This window comes from Melanotaenia boesemani, chromosome 7, assembly GCF_017639745.1.
Source record: "Melanotaenia boesemani isolate fMelBoe1 chromosome 7, fMelBoe1.pri, whole genome shotgun sequence".
NCBI lineage: Eukaryota > Metazoa > Chordata > Actinopteri > Atheriniformes > Melanotaeniidae > Melanotaenia > Melanotaenia boesemani.
This window is the reverse complement of record NC_055688.1, coordinates 21,382,177-21,397,159: the sequence shown is the minus strand read 5'-3', so window position 1 is coordinate 21,397,159 and position 14,983 is coordinate 21,382,177. Positions and strand designations below refer to the sequence as shown.

The 14,983-nt window shown below is 38.6% G+C and overlaps 1 protein-coding gene across 1 annotated transcript; it reads left to right on the top strand.

The window, feature by feature from the left end:
- The first annotated feature begins 11,466 nt into the window (after window positions 1-11,466).
- sox3 (SRY-box transcription factor 3) lies at window positions 11,467-13,305 on the top strand. The gene has a single exon (XM_041990848.1). The coding sequence runs from the start codon at window positions 11,687-11,689 to the stop codon at window positions 12,587-12,589; it is 903 nt and encodes a 300-aa protein (XP_041846782.1). The 5' UTR covers window positions 11,467-11,686; the 3' UTR covers window positions 12,590-13,305.
- The last annotated feature ends 1,678 nt before the right edge of the window (window positions 13,306-14,983 follow it).

The following is a 14,983-nucleotide window of genomic DNA, read 5'->3' as shown; positions in this document are numbered from 1 at the left end:
AAATATTGATGAAAGAGCTTGTTGTGCATTAGTTCTACTTCCTCATAGATGTGTGTCATTTTCTCTTCTTATGTAGCTCACTAGCAGAAAGATGCCACAACTTTTTTTCTTCAAGGCTTATATCTGTTTAATTTTTCTTTTTTGCTTGACTACATGTAAAAAAGAAAAAAAAAAAACCTCCTTGGCACACCAAAGGCCTGTGTTCCCATGTCAACATGCCTCTGTCCTTATCCCTGTAAGATTTAACTCTGTCCTCTCTCTGTTGTTGACCTCCATCAGGCCAAATGCGGTTTTCTCATCTGCCCAGGGTGGTAAAGTGGGCGATTAGTGGATTCAGGTCAACTTATACTATTAGTCTCAGGGAAGTTCTTTGATCTGCTGAGTAGACATTCATTTCTTTCTTTTCTCTGTGTTCTCTGTCCAGCACCATCACCACCGAAGAGGACAAGGGAGGCTGTTAACCCACCTTGGTCCACTCCGTGGCCTCACTGGTTCTCACTTCCTCTGTACTCCCCCTTCCTCTCTTCACTACCCTCCCCAACAGCACTTGGAGGCGGACAGTGGTAGAGGTACCTTTCACTTCCAGCAATCTGAGAGGCGGAGAGCTGTCATTTGCCAATTTGGCTTGAATGGAGCGGACAGCGTATTGAATGTCGTTTTCCCACCAGGCTGCACCATCCAGACCAGCAGGGGAGGGAGAGGGATGCAGGGAGTGGGGTGTAATGCTAGAGTAAAATTAGAGCTTTGATGGCAGCTAATAGAGTGTGATGGGTGGTGCTGACGTGGACTTCCAGTTCAGACGCCACAGGTTCCCCGTATCGCTGCCTCTCTCAGTCTGACACACCTGTAAGATTACGCCAGCTCTCCCTCCTTTCTCAGACCTGTGATTTTACCCTGATCAGTGTAATTATACATCTCTGACTCCAAGTCTGTCTATGTCAAAGGACCTGAGAGCTTCTGTGTCTCTCGCTAATACATACAAAAATACACATCAGTGAGGGAAGACAGTACAGAAAAGAACTCAGACTAAATTCTTGTTAAATTCTGTTTTTTTTGCAGACATCCTTCAGTTCAGTTGCATGATCCCATAACACGATTGAAATCATTTCTGCAGGCCTTCTTTGAGCTCAGCACAAACTTAGCAGTGATTTTTTTCAAGATTTATGGAGAAAAGAAAAGTAATTTCTCATATATCTCAGTTTCAACAAATATTCCAGAGTTCTACTTCAGTACATGTCACTTTAGTTTGGCTATTGGTTGTCCTTTGTTATTCATTTACAATATGATTTCTAAAAAAGCAGTGTAATGCAAGTATTTAGAATAACGCTGTATTTATCAATGAAAATGGAGTCTATCCGTTCCGCTGTTGAAAGAACAGATACAGGAAATCTTTCCTGCCACATGCCATCTCACTGTACAATAACAGCTAATATTCAGGTCATAACATATTTTTATACACACTGTTCACTGTATTTATATGTTTACTACACCTTATATTAATTTGCACCACAACCTGTATCTCCAATTTATACACTTTCTATACAATTTTATATGGCATCTTATATCACTTTAGCATGTATAGCTTTTTTTCTTTTTTGTTTCGTTGTATTATTATAGCCTCCGTGTGTAATGTGCTATCTATCTATCTATCTATCTATCTATCTATCTATCTATCTATCTATCTATCTATCTATCTATCTATCTATCTATCTATCTATCTATCTATCTATCTATCTATCTATCTATCTATCTATCTATCTATCTATCTATCTATCCATCCATCCATCCATCCATCCATCCATCCATCCATCCATCCATCCATCCATCCATCTAAAAAGTTCATTTACTAAAGCTGATATTTATTTTAAATACCAGTAACAACTTTTACAAAAAGCTGTAGGTGTTTTAACAAAAGACTTTAAAAGCTGTGTGAAGTTAGAATAAATACTGTGGCTGAACATTTAACTATGCTAACTGGCAACAGGCCAGAAACAGTCGGGTTATAACAGCATCCTACAGAGGCTGATTCTATCAGAAGCAAGGATAAATTAAATATTTTTTCTCTTTGTTTTTTTTTTTTTTCTAGATTTAGAAAATCTGGAGAAATAAACATACACACTAAAATACAAAGCTGGGATTTTCTGGCAGAAACTATATTAAAACATCTGAGAACTATGTTAATGGAGCAGATTTTGTCTCTACATTCATAAATAACAAAAGCCAGTTAAAATCCTAGAATACAAAATCAAGCAAAGAAGATATAAATGATGACAACTCTGCCATCTACTCTGAACTTCAGCTCCTTTAAGATGGATGAGCGTGGAACTGTCTTCTAGCCCCAATTTTAGATTTTCTTTTTTAAATGATATATTATGTGTTGTTTCATATAAACAAGAGTTCCCATCCTGCTCAGTATAAGCACACCGTCAAAAGGGAGCATTTGTGATGTCTTCAAGGTGCTTCGGTGCACATGGTTTGGGTAACTTGCACATCTATGTGATTCCAGTGTCAAAACTTAATGATGCATAATAGTTTTGCTGCAACACACTGCCATTCATACATCTTTTAAGGAAAGGTTTTGCTTATGTCAGTCAGAAACCACATTTTGTACACAAATGTGTGTGCCTCTGTTGTAAGAGTCTTCTATACCAGGGACAGAAGTCTGAAAGGTGCTGCTGGCATCAAATCTAATCTGTGGATAAAAAGCTAAACATTTTATGTGCTTTCTTTGTATTGCCTTTAGTTATAGGGATTTAAATAGTTCATTATTATTTAGTTTTTATAAATTATTTAGATCATTTGCAAATCACTGCTTTCTTTTATATTTCTATTTAACATTTAACATTTTTCTTTTTTTTTTTTTAAATATTATTATTTTTGTAGAACCATGTCCAAAAAATGAATAAACATAATCAGCTTTCTTTTTCCCTACTTGGACTTGAGGCAGAGTTTATTATTTATTTAAGTTTATTCCAACATGCAAAGCAACTGAACACTTCCGCAGTAAGTTTTTATGTTTAGATTCAGATTTTCTCAACCTTCCATCATTTTTTTGTTACTTTAACTTTATAGAATCGAGATAATAACGTGAGTTGACTTGCAGCTGTTTCCCTTAGGAAGTTTTTAAAATCCACATTAATCACTCACACTCTACCCCTCCCATCCTGCTCCTGCCACAAGACACGATACATGAAACAGAACACTGAGACCTGCCTTGGGGCTACCATATTCACACACACAAAGCTGCGCACACCCCCCCCCACACACACACATACCTACATAGTGATATCTTTTGAGGCACGAGCGGCACTGTGATGCTCTGACATATGGAGGGTTAAAGGCATCTTAAATGTCCATATCAATCTGCAAACGTGTCAGCTTGACAATGAGGGAAACAGAACACCATTAGCAGTGTCAGACAGTATCATCCTCATCCGTGCAACATTAGAGAAATAGATTACTCTCTGCAGGACATTCCTTTGAATATTAGCCAGGGTAACACTGCAGCTTGGACCTTTTGGTTCTGTTGTGTTGGCAGAAATGTTTAACCTCTTAGGTATGACATCTGCATGCTTTGGTTTATTTTAACCACTCTGTCTGAGCAGGTGGGTGATATATCATTCAGCTTTGACACTACACACATACAGATGTGTCCTTTTTGGTTCCAGAGTCAGAGATATAATATCCCATTTTAAAGTGGATCTGATTGCACTGATTTCATTGTTCTGCTCTTTCTTGGTAATGCATGTATTCTTGTGACTGTGCAAACTGATTGTCCGCTTCCTGCTGCACAGAAAGTATTATAATCTGCTCTCCAGGGATGGGAGATGTTTTGTTTTTTGGACTCTTTCACGCCAGCTCTCCCTCTTTGTAACACAATAGCCCCCTCTCCTCTCACCCTTTTAAAACGGGAAGCTCCAGGTCACTATGCCTTGCCAAGTTTTGCAGCCTGCCATGTTGTCTATTCTGCTCAGCTATTTAAAAAATGTTGAATATCAACAATGGCTTTTTCTGGTGCATTGTCAACTTTTGTATGAAGCAATCTTGGCTGAATGAGATGGGTCCCAGAGCAGGGAGCGCTCAGCTGCAGTGTGCACTGCCCAGTTCTCTCATGCTTCATATTTCTCTGCAGCACTGAAGTGGAGGTACTGCTCTTTGAATGGCCGTGGCTGGAATTTGGGCTGAGACTGTGAGCAGTGGATGTCCCAGCCATTATCCAGTCCACGGTGCTGCTTCTTGGCCTGCTGACAGTCAGCTGTTGAAGGTGTGTCTGACACAGGGATTGGAAAACAGCAGCAGCAGCAGCAGGAGCCTTGGGACCAGTGAGAGCTTGGTAAGTGTCCTCGGTTTTCTGGTCCGAGTGGGAGGAGGTTAAAGAGAGAAGAGAAGAGGGAGGGGTATTCAGGAAGATGGTGTAGGGGTGTTTATTTTTCTGAGTTGCTTTCTTCTCACATGTACAAAATTTGTAAAGACTTTCTTGGATTTAACCTATGAAAACTGTTTTATTTTTCTGTTTTTGTTAGGGATGCATCATGTCACCTGTTGGTTGTGGTTTCATTCTAATCAGAAATCAAAACTAAAGCTATCAAAGTATCATGCTGGTCAATATATAAATGCAAAATATATAACATTTCTGCTGCTCTATTGTGAAATTAAAAAGAAAAAAATTATAAAATTAAATCTGTTAACCAACATGCCCTCTAACTATTCTGTTAACAATGTCCAAACTCCACGTCTCGTGTCTGACATCCACACTGGATGCATCAGTGACTTTACGCAGTGCTCTGTATCTATGTTTGTATGCGTGAAGAAAAGGATGAAAGCAGGAATGAGAGCTTGCTTCCAGATAATAGTAGCTTAGCCTCTTTGTCCTGCTGTCAGCCAGGAGAGGAGCGAGGCTGGAAATCTCTCCAAGCCAGCGGCAACATCTTGTCTGTTTCATTGACATATCAGTCTGAGGGGCAATGAGCCGTTGCCTCTGCACCCCGCAGCACACTTCTGTATTTGTGGATGTGTAAATAATGGCACAACAAGGTAACACTTTAAAGAGGGGTGTTACAGTAAAGTATATTAGTGCACAACACAGCAAGCTTTGCTGCAGAAAATAGAAGCAGTAACATTTTGCTCAGCATCTATGCTTAAAAGATTTTGACAGACTTTTGCCTACTTTTGAACTCAAATGGTTGCAAAAAGAAGAGAATGCACAGATTTTAACCCCACACTTTATGAATTAAGGAATGCAGGGATACTTAGTTTTAAAAAGTCTAAATTAATTTCAAATCAAGATTTTATTGCTCTCTTGCATTGCCAGCTTTTGCGTGAAAATCTTAGCACTGATCATTTTTCAGGAAGCTTTTAGGTATAATCAAAGGCAATTTAGACTTATGAGTGATTTCAGACTCAGGATAAATGTAAAATGTTGTAATCTCAGTTTGAAAAGCTGAACTTTTAAAATCCCAATAAACAAAGCTGAAGCATCCCTGCTTTTTTTGGAGCTGTGCTGTCCTCCATCTCACCTCTCTGAACTCATCCCAAGGCAAGGTGACCAAATTCATCTCGGGGCCAGCCCATCCATTATCTTGTCAACACAGCCAGCTTCCCACCTTAGTTTGCTCTTCTCCCAGAAGACTTGCTCTAATGAAATATGCAATAATCACCACACTCATCTCGTCATGCTCAAGGTAATTAATATATTTAGAGGGCGATGGCTAACTCTTAATTAAATTATGCCTCTTTTAATGAGACCTTGACTGGGACTAAATTTATGACTACTATCTGCTTTATCAAGTGCTTGGCATGCAACAAAGATTAGTCATTTTCTCCCAAATTGCAGCCAGATTGCACATTGTTGAACTCATGATTTATATATCAATTTATGCTTGTTTGTTTATTATTTTAGATTTAATAAATTACCTCTCATAATTACCCTAACCTAGTTTCTTCTTCTTAAAAGCTCCAATTCCTGCGATTAATGCTCAGTGCTGTATCGCTGTTACATATTCATTTTGGAGGAGAATACAGATAACAACTTGGCTGCATTAATCATATTACAAAATTGGGTGTGTTTAATTAATTACTGTTACACTGCAAATTAATTGTGCATTCTCACAATATTATCTTAAACTAATGAAGGCTCGACAAAGAAACCGTTTCATTTTTTTTTTAAAGGAGCCTAGATTAGTTCGATCTCAATTATGGCTAAAACAAAAGAGAGCAGTTTGCTTAGGCATGGCACAAAGCAAAATGTGACGATTCAGCACTTTCTTCCAAACAAAAAACTGAGAAAGTTTCCATTGTTTTTGGAAAAACTGAACATGGCAATGATTCAAAAGATACATGGGAAATAATGAGCGCTGTAATTAACTAGTCAGGCAATAACAGTACTTAAAATGATCATCATATAGAGGTGCTTGATAATGCCATTCACATGTGGCAGTTTTAAGCATCAGCAAGCATCACAACTTTAACGCCAGAGTGGAAAGGCTGCTAAGCTCCTCTCTTTTGTTGCATGTACACAGCATTTGGTGTTAATTCAGCCTGCGTCTCATAGCCCTAGAAACCAAAAAAAGATGTAATGCGCATACGCTGATGAATGAAATGTGCACAGATTAGAGGCTCAAGTGTGAGCGGAGGAAACTCAGGCTGAGACTTTGTTCCTGAGCAAACACAGAAGTCATGTTGTGCATTCGATGGCTTAATAAAGCCTCACCCAGTGGCTTAGAAGCAAAAGCACATTTATTGAAATTTTCAGCTTAATTTGACCTGAATTGAAATTAGCTTTCAGCTTATAATTCACAGTAATTTAGTACTTTATTTTTCATTTAACGCATCATATACCAAATGCTTTATGTTTCCCCTAATCTGCAGAGTAAAGCGTCTGTGTCTAAGAACTGACATCAAGTAGCTAGTAATCATGTTCGTTTAAAAATGTTTCCACTGATGTCCTCCCCTGTGATATAATTGAATTTACTTTTAGCTTCATTAGCCAATAACCACAGTAAAAAAAGATGCTTGTGTCAATTATGGGAACTCCAAGGGTCAGTGAGTATGAAGCTTCACCCTGCTGCACATGATTATATAGAGTGGTCTTGTAACAGTGATTAATCCTGGCAGTGTGTGCGCACGCCTGTGATCAAATATGTTTGAAATGTGCATCCCTAAACGATAAGCAGCTACAAGGCAAAAGGTGATTATAGGTGGAAAAATATTCCCCGGGCTAAGTGAGATGGTGCAGAGTGTTGGGTGGTCACGCCTTGTCTGCTCATGACAGTGGCGGGTTAAAGAGATTACACTGGGTCTGTGTCAGCAGCCTTGGCCTTGCACACATAAGAACATAATGAGGAAGGACATGCTTGGCCTGCTGGGGAGAGTGAAAAAAAGAGGCTGAAGTTCGAAGTATAGACGTCACAAGCATCTAACAGCTTTTTGTGTGTTGTTTTACAAGAAGTCGATTAGTATGATGCTGACATTCCTCTGAGTGGAACGAGGTCACTGTTTGAGTGCAGGAATGACACCTCAGGGCTTCAGAACACAAATAACTCTGGTACAGAAGACGGAAGAATGCCGTGTTCTCCATTAGCCTTGAGCCCTCTTGGACAGATGTGCAACACTCCACAAAAGCTCCTGACAATCGATGCATCTGTCCTCTGAGTGTGTGTTTTGCTTGTTTTGAAGGTTTAACTCCTGTCTCTTAATGGCTTAATGGCTGAACTTTCACTGTTTCAGATGGGCCCAACAGTGGATGATGATCATCTGGGTTGCATGTGGTAAGTTTACTCACCTTCCTGCTTAATGTTGGCTGCAACATATGTGGCATTTCTCTGATGGACCAGCGAAGACCAGTACCTGCTTCTCCAGGGGCTGCCTCCTCTTTATGGTCATTAAATCCTCTTTGAGACTTTTTTATTTTAAGGATTTTGACCATGTTTTTCTATGGACCAAATTGTTTATTGCTCACACATTTTTATTTAAAATATGAACATACATTTTACTAACATACAAAGGTATATTTCTCTGCAATCAAAAAACAAGTGCAATGGTATAATATTGCAATAATAATATGCAATGATATAATATTCTTATATTTGCCATTGACCTTCAGGGTGGGAAGATTGAACTCATAAATACCTGTTGATGCACCTGATCATATCACTTATAACTGCATTATTTCAAATATCTCCCAGGTGTAAAACTACATGTTGCACAGAAGCTACCAAAATGGATGAACAGTCCTGAAGAGTGTTTGTTAAAAAATGTATCAAAGGCGAAATAAAACATGTCACCAGACCAGAAAAGGCTCCACCAGCCATAGACCTCGCATCCCACCCAACCATTAAACAGTTTCAGCTACAAAAAGATGCAGTATTTTCCATCAATGGCTTATTTTTGGTCAAATAAATCCAATTATCATTAAGAATTTTGTGCAATAAAGAGGTAATAATAGCTGCACTTTTATTCCTTTAAATGACCCGTGAATATTATTTTACCTGTGGTGAACTAGAGGACGCAACCATTCACGCGACACAATAGGAACAGCAGACCGTGCGTAAATTGCATCTTCATTTGCATTCCTGGTCCTACTAAGGAAGGAAAAAAATCATGCAAATCTTAATGAGACAGTCTCCATTGTGGCTGTAATTGAAAAGCTATTCTTTGTTAATTACTGTTCCTCAAAGGGCCTGTCCGCGGTCACTGAGCTGAAACAAAAAAAGTTACTGATTCTGGAGGTCGGGAAGGATTTAAATGGACACGTAAAAAATGTTTATTGTAGATTTGAGATGCCACTTTCGATTATAATAATGTCTGTGTTAATCTGAAATGAAATTAAACTAAAAACGTGTTAATGGAGGCTATAACGATATAAAAAAAAATAGCAATTAAAAAGGCAATAAATTACAAGGAATAATCAGACAATTGTTGGGAACTGAATGGCTGACATGAAGCGCCCGTGTCTTGTTTAATAATAAAGTTGGGGATATTTTGTTCTTAAAAATAGAAAGAAAGAAAAACATTAAATAATACAATTCCAGTTATAAGATTGTCGAGCTGGGATGTGCAGAAGAGTACATTTAAAATCTGTAACTATTGTCATTTAGAGTCCCTTTGCATGCATTTTTTCTTTTTTCAAAAAAACATTTCGTTAAATCTTCTTGACTCGAAAACAAATTCTGTTCTTTTTCCAAAAGCTTTATTTCTCAGATTTGTGGGTAAATGTAAACGTAGTAGAAAAAGAATGCACAATTTTATTATATAATAATGAATTTTAAGAAAACTAAAATATTACTGATGTGTGGAAACGTCGTAAACAGCGTGATTAAAAGGAAGAATAGATTTCTTTCGCTTTGATTAATTTCTTTAAAAACATCATTCGCGACTGAGAAGATTGCATTCAGGTTCCAAACTCCCATCAGGACATCCGCATATTTCCCAACATTCAACAGTGGGGATTTTGCAGCCGCGCGCCCTGAGAGCCCCTCAGGGCTGTCAGGCTTGTTGAGTCTGAATTGGAGCAGACTGTGCTGGTGGTCCTCCGTTCCTTAATTAGGAAATTAGCTGCACAGAGGCCCTCATTATCAAACTCAGGGTTACTCCTGGTGTTTCTCTCCCTCTCGCTGCTATATGCTGGTCCATTTCCATAAGGAGATTACAAGCGGATCGGTACTGAGATTTGCCCAGATAAACAAATAAATGGTCCCTGAGAATTAGATGACTACTAATTGGACGTTAGTTTTATTGCTCCTGCTCTGTTTGTCACGCCCCATTGAACGGGAAAATTAAATTCATGAGGTGATGTCTCTTTTGAGTTGATTTACTGCAAATATAAGCGGAATGTAGAGGAATATCGCTTTTATTTTAGCTCCAAGCAAATATGTGTTTTCTCATTTGAAATAAATAAAAACCCCGTAAATGTCATAACCTATTTGTTTATATTTAATATCAATTTGTGTGACGTATAAGCTTTATTTCCCGCAATCATTAAAATAAAAGACAAACAAACAAAAGAACCAAGAAAAATGCTTGATTCAACGTAACTTTTAAAAAGAGTTTCACTAATATTTGTGAAGAAATTATTTTTATATTAAATATCTATTTGGTTCGTTGGTAGTTTATTTGAGGCAACTGCCTTTAAACCGCCTGAATTAAAATGTTTTTGTTCTAGTTCAAATTTTAATCCTTTTTTTTAAGGTGGATGACAGATTAAAGACAGAAGTCTGCTTCTCCGCGTCACCGCGGGGCTCACCTCCGTACAGCTCAGGGCCCGCAACTGCAGTTAGATCTTGTAAAGCTCCAGAAGGTGAAGCGTTTTAAAATGCACATACAAGAACGATCCCCGATGAACTCATGCAGCCTAGATACTAAGGTGTTAATAGTCGCTTTCAATGGGCGATTCGCTCGCAGTCATTAGCAGGTGTGAGGCTTTACTCCGTCCATCGATTGGTTTCAGTGCAAGAAAGTCGTTTGTAAGGCCACACATGCAAATTGGGGGGGCACTTCATGCTAATAGTTTTGGTAACCATTAACACTGTGGAGAGAAAACAAGTCAGCAAACAGCAGCCGACAGTTTTTAAAGGTGAACACATCTCCCAAACTAAACTTTTCCCCAGGGACCAAAGAGATGGCCTGTCTCCTCCACAAGAGGTCGTTGATGTATTAAAGTTTTAGAGGGTCTTTTAAGACTGTAGACACATTATATTGGACCATTAATTTACTCTAGATTTAAGCACAATTTCTCTTTTTATTTGTTTGTATAAAAATAAGAAAATGTAGTGTGATTTGCTAAGAGTTTGTTTCTTATAAATGTTGATTAAAAAGCATGAATCTCGTATTTCTGGACTCTACAACCTAATTTTAGGTGTGTTTTTTTTCTACATGCAGACTTACACGTTGAATAGTTTAATTATTTAATCCCGTCAAAGTTTGTTTGTTATATATTAGATGCTCCCAGAAAATTGGAAATGTTTTTTTTAACGCAGAAAAAAAACTATTTCAAATCGCTTCTGAGATCACTTGAGAAATGTCATTGAACAAGGGAAAATAAGAAAATACACAAAGGTTTTGTTGAAACTTTTTTGTCCAGATTGGGCCTGTGGATCTCTAACTATATAATAATTCTATTTGCAGTAATTATTTTTTATTATTATTTAAGCTACATGTTGTTTTCTATCACACTCGCGGTGTGGAAGAAATCTAATCAAAACAACTCGGCAAAAATATATATTTCTAGAAAAAAAAATATTATCTTCCTCCTCAGATCGCAAATGTAAATCTTTAACATTCACGCTGTTGAACTGCGCTGTGGTTTTAAAACTTCACCTCTCCCTCCTCCTCTAACCAAAACACAGCGGTGCGCGCTCCGGTTGGATGTGGGAGCTGCGCACTGATTGGTCGCCTGCTCCTCATTGTCATACTGTCAATCCACATCACATGGTCCGGCCTCTAGGCCTATTAACAGATGAGCTTGGGGAACAAGTTTACAGACTTCTATTTCAGAGCCGAGTGGAACACAGCAGCTTTGAGCGGAGAGAATCCAGAAGCACCTGCAGACGCCTTTGCCTCTTCGGGCAGAACTTTTTTTCCCTCTTCATGTGAGACCGGTCAGTAGAATACCTCTCTGACTCTTGGCGTTGTTTTGTGAACTTATTTTACCCCTTTATGTGCGTGTGAGAGATCACTAAAAGTCGCCTGAATGTATAACATGATGGAAACCGAGATCAAGACCCCGCTCCCGCAGTCCAACTCGGGCTCGGCGCAGGGCGCAAAAAACAACAGTGCCAGCGACCAGGAACGGGTAAAGCGGCCAATGAATGCTTTCATGGTCTGGTCCAGAGGGCAGCGGAGGAAGATGGCACAAGAAAACCCCAAAATGCACAACTCTGAAATCAGCAAGCGGCTTGGTGCTGACTGGAAACTTCTGACCGACGCAGAGAAGAGGCCATTCATCGACGAGGCCAAGCGCCTACGGGCTATGCACATGAAGGAGCATCCGGATTATAAATACCGTCCTCGCAGGAAGACCAAGACCTTGCTCAAGAAAGACAAGTATTCTTTGCCCGGGGGACTGTTGGCGCCAGGATCCAACACCGTCAACAACTCTGTGTCGGTGGGCCAGCGGATGGATGGTTACCCGCACGTGAACGGGTGGACGAACAGTGCATACTCCCTCATGCAGGACCAACTGGCCTACCCTCAGCATCACAGCATGAACACCCCACAGATCCAGCAGATGCACCGGTACGAGATGGCAGGTCTCCAGTACCCGATGATGTCCTCGGCGCAGACCTACATGAACGCAGCTTCCACCTACAGCATGTCTCCAGCGTACACGCAGCAGACCACCAATGCCATGGGACTGAGCTCCATGGCATCCGTGTGTAAGACCGAGCCGAGCTCACCGCCGCCGGCCATCACGTCCCACTCTCAGAGGGCGTGTTTGGGGGACCTGAGGGACATGATAAGCATGTATCTGCCTCCCGGCGGGGACAGCGCGGAGCATTCCTCCCTGCAAAGCAGCCGGTTACACAGCGTCCATCCTCACTATCAGACCGCAGGGACTGGCGTCAACGGGACGCTACCTCTCACCCACATCTGAAAGCAACACACAAAAAAGAGACTTATAACTTTTTTTTTCTTTTTAAGAAAAGGTACTTCGGATACTTGAACTGTTTGGTTGCCTAAAAATTAAATAATAATAATAAAAAAAACATCAGTTTTGTTTAAAGAAAATATCTCAAAATGAACTGGAAATGGATCGAAACCGAACATTGATCCCAGAGGTTTTTTTTTTTTATCACAAGTAGAAGCAATCAACTCATGTAGAAGAATTGGACTTCTATATTTTGAATAATGCCATATTTTCTCTCTATGAAAAGGCATGTGGCCTCGTGAAGGGGCTGGTGTATTTCAGAAACGCTGGATGGACAATTGTTCATAAATGTTTACACTTCATTTGTAGAATGTCAGTCGTCTTCACTGTGTCCAAATTTCGTAAACTTTTGTGTTTTTTCCCCCATGAACTAGGTTAAATGAAATGTTAAGACTGTGCGGGTCGCAAACGCAAGTTTTATTTATAGTAAGACTTTTTGTTTGTTTGTTTTCTTTCTTTTTCTTTTAAGCTTGTGAACCCGATTCTTTGTCACATGAAAAATGTTCAGATTTTTAAAATTGTTCTGTGATGTTTTTTTTTTTTTGACAGTGTCACGTTTATTCATTATCCTGAACAAAAAGTTTTTATTTAAACGGACGTTTCTACATATTTTAAGACCATCCTCTATTCTTAAATGCTGAATAAATTTCTAAGAAACGTAATTTGTGACTCCGTGTTTTGTGTGTAAAACAAGATTTGGAAATATGATGAAAGAGCTCCTGAAATGCTTGTTTCCCTGGGGAGATCAAATGTAAAAGGTTAATCAAACTGAATGAGAATTGTTATCTATAATAAACACAGGGATTAATATTTTAAGCTGTGCTCAATATTGGGTCTCTATGTATGTAGGCTATGTGTCATTAAAAGCAACTTTAATACAAATTTCAATTCACAAGTCTTAAGAATACTTAATATAAAAATGTTTAATTTATTATAACTTATAGATATGAGAAATATTTGAATATTTATAAATATAAATTTAAAATTAAGATAATTTCTCATTATTTTCATATTATTTTCATGTTTTGGTTTGGTCAGATATTTCTTTTACCTCTTTTTTTCTTTTATGTATAATGCCCTCTGATGAAACAAACTGGGATGCATCTCAGTGTGCTTTGTTAATTTAAACTCAGATAATTACTAAACAATCTGACCATGTGTTACTGAGGTTTACTTTTGCTTCCCCTAATTCAACAAGTTTAAAGACCTACTTCAGTTTCACTAAAGGTGAACAATTAGATCGTCAGCAGTTTATTCCATGACTGGCATCACTTTGTTGTGTCACTTTAAGTGTTTTCTTAGATTTTATATATATATATAAAAAAACATACATAATTAGTTAGTTTTAAAATGATCCAAACAATCTAAAACTATCTTTTACAAACAAAAGAATCAAATCCATTGAATTGAGATGGATGCTACACAGAAAAAAAAAATCACCTGAACCTTGTATAAATTTTTTAGAAAATGTATAGTGATGTTGCACCAAAAAGAATATTTTTAGTTATTTGAATACATTTATTTTAAAAAACAACTGATTATTATAGTTTTATCTATTATACAATTCCTGATGTGCACACAAGTTGTGCACATCTATTAATGAATCTGTCTTCTAATGACTAAAGAAGTTTAAATCTATAATGAATATTTTTTTTAACAAACTGCACTGAAATTGCACAATAGCTCTAAACATAACCACACTTTCGATGGATTGCTGTATAATAAAAAGGTGCTTGAAAGAATGGGTTGGCCTGCTGTTGCAGTGTATCTTAGGATGAATAAGCTCTGACCACCAAGAGGGCCAAAGCAGTGGCGGCCCTGCTGGCCTTCCCACACTCCCTGCAAGACTGGATCCACAGCTCAGCACAGCAGCCTGGATTATCCCCACACACCTTTGTGGAGGGAAAGATTATCCAGACCTCCCTGCATTCAGTGACAGGGTTTAAGTCACTCTAGCGTACCAGCAGCCACCCATCACCTAATCACAATCTCCAACTAATTTTTTTGTAATTAAGTAGCTTAAGTGTTTTCTTTGGTGTGGACAGTGCAAAGGTTAGTGGTCATTTATTAGACTGAAGAAAGTTATCTCCTCTCAGGATGGCCATCATAATAAAAATGCCAAGTTTTGCCTTAAGTTTAATCCAAAATGTTGAGGGTTTGACTTAATAACTGGTGTAAAAGTTCAAACATGTGTGTGCAGTGAAATTCTGATCATTAAAGCTCCGGTTTCTGTTTAATCACTGGGACTGCTACAGAAATAAAATGCCTACTGATGATTTAGCACTGAAACAGTTTGCGTTCAGGGAAAGGTGTGAGGCTTAACTGCATATTGATTGTGTT